This window comes from Perognathus longimembris, chromosome 15 (genome assembly GCF_023159225.1).
Source record: "Perognathus longimembris pacificus isolate PPM17 chromosome 15, ASM2315922v1, whole genome shotgun sequence".
Lineage (NCBI taxonomy): Eukaryota > Metazoa > Chordata > Mammalia > Rodentia > Heteromyidae > Perognathus > Perognathus longimembris.
The window spans coordinates 46722969-46734482 of NC_063175.1; the positions used below are offsets into that span (position 1 = coordinate 46722969).

Consider the following 11514-nt stretch of genomic DNA (forward strand, 5'->3'; position numbering starts at 1 on the left):
AATACTGGCCACACAGCACATTCTGGAGTCTCATGTCTTCACTCTCAGGACTGCTTGGCTAGCTGGGAAAGGCAGTTCACTATCTTTTTTTAAACAGGAAGGATGGAAGTCTACGTGGCCAGCATGTAATAAGATCACCATTCAAATTATGGTTTAAACTGAATGTGTATTATTTTCACATCGCTGTAATGCTGAAAAATCATAGAATGGAATAGAGATGGAGTGAGATTCATTATATAAAATCTTTAGTCTGATATCCAAGAAACAGCAAGTGAGCAACACATGTGAGAGACGTCACTGTCATTGTCACCATCATCATTATCACCAGGAGTAATAGAAATAATTGGTTTCAGCCTGCCTGGATTGCTCCTATTTCTAGACCTTTGTCCTAAAACTGTGTTCAAAAAGCAGTTTCCCATAATGCCTCTCTCTGAGCTCCCTGCACAAGGCTCTGTGTGTGCTGTCTAGGCTGGGTCACCAGCAATGCCTGGATGCCTTATTCAGGAGTGGCTCATAAAAGAAAATGACCTATTGGTTCATAGATACATTAAGGCATACTGGGGCTTCTGGCATGGAGTCAGGCTGGAAAGCCATTGGGTATAGCAGCAAGCATTCCTTTGAGCTAGCATTTCATCACAACTTAATCCATCTACCCCAACTACTCCATCAATACAGTGCAAATCATAACCATTGTTCTTGATCAGCTGTGAGCACTTATGGGCAGTGCTGCTCACAGACACCTGCCAACTCCTTAATGTGACCTACAGGCTCTTCACAAGTAGGCCCTAGCTCTCCTTATAATTATTTTTTCCTTTTGACAGTACTGAGGTTTGAACTCAGGGCCTCATGCTTGTTAGGAAAGCACTCTATCACTTGAGCCATGCTTCTACCCCTTTTTTGGCTTTAATTATTTTTCAAATGAGTCTCCTGCTATTTTCCTAAGCTGGTGTTTGGACCTCAGTCCTCCAACGTACACTTCCCAAGTTGCCAGGATTACAGGTGTGTGTCCCATCAGGCCTGACTTCTACACACTTCTTTGGGGGCAATGATCACATATCTCTTTCTGTTCCCCAAGTCCACCATAATCTTCTCTGCCCCCTTCTCTTCGCTCCAATTGGAAAGTCTCCCTTTCACTCCCTCATCCAATCCACACGATGCCCAATGAATTCCGACTTTGTGGAAACAGAAGTCAGTGCTCACATCGCTCATGAGCCCTCCGTCATGGAGCTGGTAACAAGAGGATTCCCAAGGGTTCCATCATCTCCCTGTAAGACCATGAACATCATGGAGTTAAGGGGGACTTTATATTCTGATTGATTGTCAATTCCCAATTAGATTCCTCATGCAACTCCCCTGCCCCCATCAAAAGGTTCCCAGAACTAGAAGAACTAGGAGTATGGAGTAGAGGTAGAATACTTTGTTTCTGGCTGGAACTTCTCTCTTTCTTTCGCTCTCGTTCTCTCTCTCTCTATATATATATACATATATAAATATATCTTCTCTATGTATATGCACATATATAATTGGGTTATTATTAAGGTGTTATACTATTTCATAAGTAAGGTAATGAATACATTTCTTTTTTGGACAATGTAATCCCTTCCTTTGATTTCTCCCCGCCACCCCTCGTGTCCCTGCCCACAAGTGCTGGAGCCTCTTTGGGAACAGTGCTGCAACTTTTGTCCCTTCTAGTTTTTGGCCTGGTCTCCAAGATGATCTCCAGGGAGGACCCTGAGCCCTTTCATATCACCCAGATAATGTTTCACAAGAGAGCTCTGGTCTCCAGACCCAGTGAGCCCACTCCCCCTGTAAGACAGTGTTGGGAGAGAATACATGATTCAGGCTCTGTAAAAGATTACAGTCCAGAAGCTCACCCCTTCCAAGGGGCCATAACATTAGGCCCACCCTAATAAGTCTATGAGGCAAGAAGCTCAGGGCAGAAAGAAGTGTTTCCAACTTAGAGAACAGTCTTAGCTTGCATTATTGGAAAAGGCTCTCAAAAGCCAATGTGTCACCTCCAGCCTTTTTCATTAGTGTTTCTTGGCCCGTATTTAAGAGGACCAAGCCCCTGGTACAGCTAAGCCTAGAAGGGGTCATAAGCTAATTTCCAAAGGCAAAGCTAAAGCAATGTGTAAGCTTTCCCTGAGCACCCAATAGCATGACTGAAAATGGGCTAATTAACATTTCCAATACACATCAAAACACATACGCATGTGAATAAAGTAAACAACTTTAAAGTCAGGCAATAGAAGGAGTTGTGAGTTTTCCTCCCTGGGAAAACTCTTGCATGGTTCTCAAGCTCCTGAAAAACAGATTTGGTGTCTTTATCATGTGTTTTCGCTTGTAGGCGACTCAAGCCACCTATCCTAGCTAGAATGGGGATTTCAATCAGGATTAACTGTGCCAAATCTGGTCAACTCAGGCCCAAGCACCTAGTCTATTTGCTGAGTCCATTCCTCCAGGCAGATAGAGAGAGAGAGAGAGAGAGTCAGAGAGAGAGAGAGAGAGAGAGAGAGAGAGAGAGAGAGAGAGAGAGAGTCAGAGAGAGAGAGAGAGTCAGAGAGAGAGAGAGAGTCAGAGAGAGAGAGAGAGTCAGAGAGAGAGAGAGAGAGAGAGAGAGAGAGAGAGTCTGGTACTAACAGCTCACCTTGCAACTTTACTAGGAATAAACAAGTGTATGTGTTGAGCATAAAGGGGAGATGGAGGTGGGGATTCTAGAAAATTCCAAGGATTTTAAAAGAGCTCTCCGTGTAGGTAGGCCCTGGCGGCGGCTAGGGCCTTTCTTGCTGGGATGCTTAAGGCAGGTGCAGCACCCGAGAGACCCAGGGCGGTGCCTGATGGGGAAGAGAAAAAGCATTTCAACCTTTGCCTTCCCAGAAGCCATTCTCCCTGCGTCTCCCTGGATGGTGTTTATCCTCCATGGTAGCAAATCCGGTTATTTCTCTCCCCGCTCCCGATGTATTTTATGAAGGAATGAAGGATCTATCAAACTAAGTTTGGACGTCTGCCTCGTTGGCAGCCACTCCCTCGCGGGTCCCCTCCACCCAGCGAGGCCGGCGGTGGCGTGGGCTGCAGGCTTCTAGGCTCCATTCTCCTCCCTGGGCCACCTCCCCTCCCCTCCCTCCCTCCCTCCCTCCCTCCCTCCCTCCCTCCCTCCCTCCCTCCCTCCCTCCCTCCCTCTCCCTCACCCCTCCCGCGGGTTATTTGGGAGATTAGAGTTCATTAATTAAATCCTGTGCTCAGATCGACCTGAAACATTATTCCAATCACATTTATCTCGCAGGCGGCGGTGGAGATGGCAGCCTAGCTGGAAACGCGGGGGGATCCTGACCGGGCGGCGGGAGACGCACGGCGCGGCGCGCGCCATCGCCACGCCGCCCGCCGCCCGCCCGCCGCCGCCGCCGCCGCGCAGCCCCTCCGCCTTCCCGCCCGCCCGGCTCCCCGGCTCCCCGGCTCCCGGGGGTCGCGCTGCCCCCGCGGCGGCCGCGCCCGCTGCTTGCGCTCCCGCCCCGCGCCCCGGGCCCTTCCGCCGCGCGGCCGCCCGGGCCCTCCCTCCCTCCCTCTCTCCCTCCCTCCCTGCCTCCCCCGCCGCCCGCGCTCACACGCGCACACACACGCGCACACACACGCGCACACACGCGCGCACACACGCGGACACGCCAGCCGGAGCCGCTTTGCTCGGCCGCTCAATGGGCCGATTGCCCCCGATTCCCCCGCAATTCAGCCTAAGCCCGGCATGAGAAATTGCAAAATGGCCCGGGTGGCCAGCGTGCTGGGGCTCGTCATGCTCAGCGTGGCCCTGCTGATCCTGTCGCTCATCAGCTACGTGTCCCTGAAGAAGGAGAACATCTTCACCACCCCCAAGTACGCCAGCCCCGGGGCGCCCCGAATGTACATGTTCCACGCGGGATTCCGGTGAGTGGCGGCCCCGCGGCGCTCTGGAGCCCGCGGGTCGCGGTCAGGCGCGCGGGGTTGTTGGGGGGCCCGGCGTGTGGGGAGGGGAGGGGGCGGTAGGAGGGTGCTGCGTGGGCTTCTCCAAAGACACTTGGAGCGGGGTACTGCGTGGTCTCCCGCAACTCCTCCTCCCCTCTATGATTTCACCCCGAGCCCCGGGTCCTGATCGATGCGATTGCATTTCTCGCTATACCCTTCCCCCATTTTGGGGAGGGGGGGGGGAAGGCCGGGCTTAGTTGAGAATGGTGATGGTGGTGGTGGTGGTGGAGAGGCCGAGGGCGGGGGTGAGTGAACCCACCGATGGACGCGCGCGAGGTGAACGCCCTCCCCGCGCGCCGTCCGCACACGCCGCGGGCCGAGCTCGGGGCGATTTGATGGCGCAGGCGCCGACCGCCCTCCCGCCCGCCTCTCCTCCCCCCCCCCTCCTCATCGCAGGGCGCGCGGGTTTCTTCTCTCCCAGTCTCGGGGGTAGTGGGGGGGGGGCTTCCTCCCCCGCCCCCCTTCCCCTTCTTCCCGGGATTTCTGCAGCCCCCCCCACCCCCGCGCCCCTGCGGAGAGCCGGTCTCTCTGCGAGGCCGCCCACCCTCGCCCGCATCGGGGAGATGCCCGGCGCAGCCCGGCGCACCCCACCCCAACCTGCACCCCAGGGCGGCCACCCCAGCGCGGCCTCCCGCGGCCAGTGCAACGTGCAACCTGTGGTCGGAGCTGGGCCCCGGGATGCGAAACCCGGAGACGCCCGGGCCGGGCCGAAGAGGGAGCGGAGCGGGGAGGAGAGGAAAGGGGGGCGGGGGGACCCTCGGGGGTCCCCAGCTGCGCTCGGCCTCCCGGGGCGGGGCGGGGGAGGGTGGTCTCAGCCTAGGGCTGGAAAAGGAGATCAGACTCGGGCTCGGGGAAGAAGAGGTTAAGGCAGGAACCACCTCCCACCCCCAGCCTTCCCCTGAGGCTCCGCTTTCCTCGCCCTTTCTCCAAAAAATCAATTCCGAGGGGCCGCGGGGCTGGAGGCGGGGCCGGGGCGGGGAGGAACGGGGGGAGCGCTGTCCGCGGTGCTGACTCCGGGTCCCCGCGCGCGCAGCCCGGCGCCTGCCTGCCTCCCGCCCCTGCTCTCGGCGTGACGGCCATTTTATGGTCTCTCCGGCACCCGAAGGGATGGACAATGGAAAAGTGTCCCTCGTGGGCTGTCTTTCCCCCCCGGGCGTGTGTGGGAGCAGAGTGGGCCAAAGCAGAGGGGGCACTGGGGAGGGATGGGGTGCGCGCAGGTGCCAGCTGCCCCTCCCCCCACCCGTCCCGTCCCTCCCCCCCCCCCCCCAGTCTCCCCCGCGCTTGCAGGTGCCTGGACCTTAGGGGGCAGCCTCAGCGCCCCTCTCTGAGGCCAGCACGTTTGTCTGTCCCCACACCCCTCTCCAGGTCACAGTTTGCACTGAAGTTTCTAGACCCGTCGTTTGTGCCCATTACGAATTCTCTCACCCAAGAACTACAGGAGAAACCTTCTAAGTGGACATTTAATCGGACAGCGTTTTTGCACCAAAGGTAGGCTAGGAGGGAAAGATCCAATAGGTGGTTTTGAATTCTGGAACCCAAGCAAACCCGAAACAACAACAACAATCTATCTTCCCACACCAGATGTATTTGCTTTTGCATTGCCCTCCTGACTAAAAGCAGAAGACGGGGGCTGATAACCCTGTGGAAAGTGTGCAGTGCCCTCTTTCAAAAGAACACAGCAAAAGGCCCAGCTAGAATGGAAATATACTTACATTCCCAGTGCGCTCGCTGATTCAGGCTTGATTAAGCACCGTTAGCAAGTCTGGCTAGGCCTTCCAAAGCTGTCCACTTTAAAGGGGAAAAAAAAGGGTTATCCAATTTATTCCCTCTCTCTGAGAACTTCCTTATTCAAACACAGAAGACATCATAACCTATTTCCATCAATTTACCAGTAAGCATGTGAGCCCAAATGTGCATAGGTAAACTATGGTTTTGTTTTCGTTAGGCTTTTACAGCTTTTAACGGATTGTAAAGCCATCAAACCTCATTCATTACTGTTTTATGTCTGAAGAGCTATTCTTGGGTTTAGTGAGGGGAGAAGGGTGAGATTTATTCAAGTTTGTTTATTCTCAATGCTATTCTAATGTACTCCTCCAAACACAAATTAGTCATTACTCATGCCTTCTTAGTGTTTCTCTGCTCAGTGCAACGTGAGCCATCTAGTGTATTCATTAGGAGAGAATACTTATTTTACAAACCTCCATATTTATGCAGTTGTATTTTGGTCAAAAAATTGTAATCTACTGGCAGAATTAAGACGACTCCAGTGAGTATCCATGGTGTCAGAAAAATATTGTTTAGTTGGCATTGTCATATGAATGATTATGATTAGTTTTTTTTAATATTAAGGTTTAATCGGAAATGAGTTCATAAAATAATTCATAATAAATCCTAGAAGTGTTTTTTTAACTTTGGGACTTTAATCTAATATTAATTTTATAGACAACCCAGAAAAGTTTCAATGTAGAACACATTATCCTTCCCCAAAACATATTAACACATTTCTAACTGAATAAAAACATTCCCCACACTAGGCCACGTGACTCTCCCTAGTCTAATGACCAGGGAGAAGAATACTTTTTGCTCAAAATTTCCCTGCTTTCAATCCATTTTTACCAATATCATTTAACATTTACCTTTATAACAGATTGTAAGAACAGTACTGGTAACTTTGGAAATTTTGAACTGAAGATGTCAGTTCATATTGTGCTGCACTTTACAAAATGAAGTTTTGTTTGAAATAAAATCCAAGCCAAGTTAGGACATGCAAAGAAATGTAAAGGCCTGGAAAAAATGGTCAAGTGAAGTCAGTCAGGCCCAGAGAGACAAAGTCTGTGTGTTTTCCCTTGTATGTGCAAGCTAGAATTAGCTTATAAACGTACAAACAGTGTAAGTAAATACATTGGGTGGCATGCAAGTATATGCAAATGTACTAGCTGAAATATGATAGATTCAAGGGAGACCTCAAGTAGTATAAGTCCTTAGAAAGGCAAAGTCCTTCCAAGTTCAACAAAGTAATTAGCAGGAAACAGGTACTTGCAAGGGGTGAGGTGGGATCAGAGGGAAATGGGAACAAATGAAGAGGAGAAGGGAAGGGAAAAATACAGTCAAGAATTCAACATACACCCCACAAAATTAAGAAAAGTGAGAGGAGGGATGGGTTGGGCGGGATGGGGAGAAATGTTAAAAGGAATGACATTGACCAAGATGCATCGCATTCATAAACTACTTTGTTAAGTGGCAACTCCTTTGTACAACTACTTAAAGATAATAAAAAATTCATTTTTATAAAGTCATGACATGTAAAGCATCTTATCTTATGCCCGCAGTTGTTTAGGCAAAAGAGGAGTTTCACTGTGTTGCCTTAGCATTGGAGAAGTTTAACAATTAAGTCACACAATATTGGTCTCTTAAATATTTTGTTTTTCTTTAACTTATTTTGTCTCATCTTTAAATAGTTGTACAAAGGAGTTTCAATTCAACATGTCAATTTATGTAATGCATCTTTTTTTTTTTTTCTAGTCCTGGGGCTTGGCACTGTCCCTGGCTTCCTTTTGCTCAAGGCTAACACTACCACTTGAGCCACAGCGCCACTTCCAGCTTTTTTGTTTAGGTGGTGCTGAGAAATCAAACCCAGGGCTTCATGCATGAAAGGGAAGCACTCTACTGCTAAGCTACATTCCCAGCCCCTGCAATGCATCCTAAACACATCTCAATGTTGATACTTTAAGAAGATATATCCAATTTTACTTTAAGTTCATTATGAAATCAACCTAAAGATCATTTTAAATCTCACCCTTGCCTTGTTTTTGTTCTACATCATTAGAATATTTCATATGGAATATATATACACACTTTACATTAGAATATATTAAAATTTTCAAATTTTGAAATATATTTTATAGCATAATTTTGCATTTTATATACACTAAGTTGTATATAAAATCAAGCAGAAAATAACTTTTATTCATCAAAACTCTTAAATGAGATATCTCATTTCTGTTAAATATTCAGCTATCCCCACTGCCTCCCATTTTTCATATTTTAAGAATATATAGTGTTGTACTGACTCACATACTTAGTTTTTATTTGGATACTGGTGAGATCTGACATCCCTTGAATACTGCAATCCAATAGCAAACAAGTAGTCCCATTGTTTAAAAACTCCAACTCACCGATGTTTGTGCATTACCATAAGCTCTTTGGGGCTTTTGTAAGTATTCTCCCTATATTTTTTGACACTGTTTGCCATCTGTCTCCTCTATGATCAAATATGCCTCTCCAGTAGAGAAAAAAAAACAACCACAGAAATGGCTAACACTATTAGCCTCAAAAGGTTATATTCAGAACTTGACTGAAAGACAAGACTATGTCTGTACATTTTGAAGCAGCCTCCTCCCACCCATCCCTCCAAAGACCACGGTAATGAATGTCTCCATGTGCTGAGATTCTTGTTTGAATGAAATGGCAGCATAAGATGGAAGCTCTGTTCTTTCGAATGGAATGCATTTAATGAATTTCTTTTTATTTTAGGCAAGAAATTCTTCAGCATGTCGATGTAATAAAAAATTTCTCTTTGACCAAGAGTAGTGTTCGGATTGGACAACTGATGCACTATGATTATTCCAGCCATAAATATGTTTTCTCGATTAGCAATAACTTCCGGTCACTACTTCCAGACGTTTCGCCCATTATGAATAAGCATTACAACATTTGTGCTGTGGTTGGCAATAGTGGGATTCTGACAGGGAACCAATGTGGACAAGAAATAGATAAATCAGATTTTGTTTTTCGTTGCAATTTTGCCCCTACCGAGGCTTTCCAAAGAGATGTTGGGAGGAAAACCAACCTTACTACTTTCAACCCCAGCATCTTGGAAAAATATTACAACAATCTTTTGACCATTCAGGACCGTAACAACTTTTTCCTCAGTTTAAAAAAGCTCGATGGGGCCATTCTTTGGATCCCTGCATTTTTCTTCCACACTTCTGCAACTGTTACCAGAACATTAGTTGACTTTTTTGTTGAACACAGAGGTCAGTTAAAGGTCCAATTGGCTTGGCCTGGGAACATAATGCAGCACGTCAACAGGTGTGTATATCTTGTTACATTGAACTCTTTCCCCACCAGATGGCAAATTCATATTGTAATCTCTTGAGGGTGGGTGATGTGTTTGGTTTAGTATTTTAAGGTTGTGTGGCTAGATTAGTATTTGGGCGCATCTATTTTTTTCTTCTGTGATGAATGAATAAATGAATGAGTGAATGAATGAATAATTCTAGTTAAGAAGTTTGATCTACTGCCTAGCTGGTAGCTAAGTGTTAAATTGAAAGACTGGTGGTTCATCTGTCTCCCTTCTCTAGTCTTTGTCCCTTTTTTTAGTGAGCAGACATGGAAATCACCACAATTTAAGAATTTCCTCTAACTGAATCACTCTCTCCTAATGGTTAAATTATACCAAACAAATAATTTCTTTTTTACAAACAGACAGTTGGCTTAAAATTGTTCCTTTTTTGTTTAAAGTTCAGTTGTTTTATAGATGTCCAACATTAGCAATCCAACTAATTAAATCATAATTTGTATAATCTGCCTTTATTACACAAGTACAAGTTATAAAGTATTTATACCTATGAAAGGAGAACAATAAAATACTGATGTGAAGTATTTTATGAGCTTATTGATATCTCTTACAATTCAATGGATTGACTAACTTAATGTAATGTTTTTATCTAATCTGCTGGTTTTCAATTCCATCTGTATATAGGAATCACTTGGAGAGCTCTCTAGTAACCAGAAAATCCTAGAGATTTTTTTTTCCCATTGTAGATTAGTCTTGTCCTGTTGTCCCCTTAAGTCTTCCAGACTTAGATCACTTAACCTACCAATGAAGGAAGAGCTCTTGTCTAATAGACTGGTGTGCCTCCAGAACAAAGGGTAATTCCATAATTTATAATCCAATCTGGAACTTTTTTTGGAGGGGTGGAGAAAGGGATAGTATTAGTAAGAACAACAAGATAGCAGACATAAACCAGACTGTACCCATTTCCCAGGAAGTATGGTCACCTTTCCAAGAGGCAATGGAGCCAACTCTTAGCCTTAAAAAAAATGAGTCAAATGACATACAAAGAGCAGGAGTGTTTTTTTTGCCCTAAGTCACGGCCCCAAATGAGCAGAACCAGAATGGGAAGTGAAGTCTTTGGCTAGCCTGTGTCATTTGACTTCATTCTTTTTCTCCCCGTATGTTTGATGTCATTGACTTTTTACATTTCATCTGGAAGGGGAAATGTCGATAGGACTGTATTGGGAGATGGATTTGTCTCCATCGCTTGACCAGTCTAGACAAATGTACCACCAGCCCAGTCCTATTGACCTATTGGATTGAAAACCTTCCAACACCGGCCTCTGAATCCACGTGTACTTATTGTTCCACAGGTACTGGAAAAACAAACATTTGTCGCCCAAACGGCTGAGCACAGGCATTCTTATGTACACCCTGGCATCAGCAATATGTGAAGAGATCCACTTGTATGGATTCTGGCCTTTCGGATTTGACCCCAACACCAGGGAAGATCTTCCATACCATTACTATGACAAAAAAGGAACCAAATTTACCACCAAGTGGCAGGAGTCCCACCAGCTGCCTGCTGAGTTTCAGCTTCTGTACCGAATGCATGGGGAGGGGCTCACCAAGCTGACTCTGTCACACTGTGCCTAAGAACTCCAATGGAAAGTGCCAAAATGGTGTTTAAAAAGTGCCCCAAATCAAATTGAATAGTCTTCAGAGTAGAGCCCTAGAGACTGTCCTAGAAGGCTTGTCTGCCACTTAAGGAAAGATGGCTTCTCTCCCTCTTTAGCATTGCTCTTTGAATGGTCTTAGCAGACTTCATGGGACAGAAGCATACAAGCCACACAATTGAAACTTGATTGATAAAAGGGAATGTTGCATTTGGAAGTATGCTGCTAACAAAATGGTTTAAATTATTTTTGTGTTTGTATTTTAATAATAAACTGCCTCCCACTGGTTGGGCTGTAGAGCTGCACTTGGAATAATCAGAGGCCTCTGGCCAATTATGGCAGAATTTGTTTGGCCAGTGGGATCTATTTCCTTCTTTCTTTCCTTCCTTCCCTCCTAGCCCTTCCTTCCTTTTTCTCTCTTCCTCCCCTTCCTACCTTTCTTTCTCCTCCTCTCTCCTCCCTTTCTCCCTTTACCTACCCTTCTCAATATCTCCATTTCCCTTGCTGAATCCCCGTGGAGTTTAATAATTTGCTAGGCATCCTTACCGAGTTAGCTTTGCTTGTGTGTGTTGCACCTGTATTTGATGTGTTCAAGGCTCTGGGTAACTTTGATAACTGAGTAAATCATGATGCATCTCCTTGTGATGACTTCTATAAGAAATACCTCTTAGGAAGTCCTCCCTCATCCTTAGGGTCTCCACAGCAGGGTGGTCCATCTTGGGTGAGTGACGTGTAATGTAGTACATTTTTCACTATCCTAAAGAAAGCCTGTGGCAGGTGGCATTG

At 46.7% G+C, this 11514-nt stretch overlaps 1 protein-coding gene across 1 annotated transcript; it reads left to right on the forward strand.

Moving 5' to 3' along the window:
* Window positions 1–3650: 3650 nt before the first annotated feature.
* On the forward strand, window positions 3651–11014 carry St8sia3 (ST8 alpha-N-acetyl-neuraminide alpha-2,8-sialyltransferase 3). Its single transcript, XM_048363419.1, has 4 exons — window positions 3651–3915; window positions 5359–5481; window positions 8527–9084; window positions 10426–11014. The coding sequence occupies exons 1-4, from the start codon at window positions 3737–3739 to the stop codon at window positions 10706–10708; spliced, it is 1143 nt and encodes a 380-aa protein (XP_048219376.1). The 5' UTR covers window positions 3651–3736; the 3' UTR covers window positions 10709–11014.
* Window positions 11015–11514: the final 500 nt, after the last annotated feature.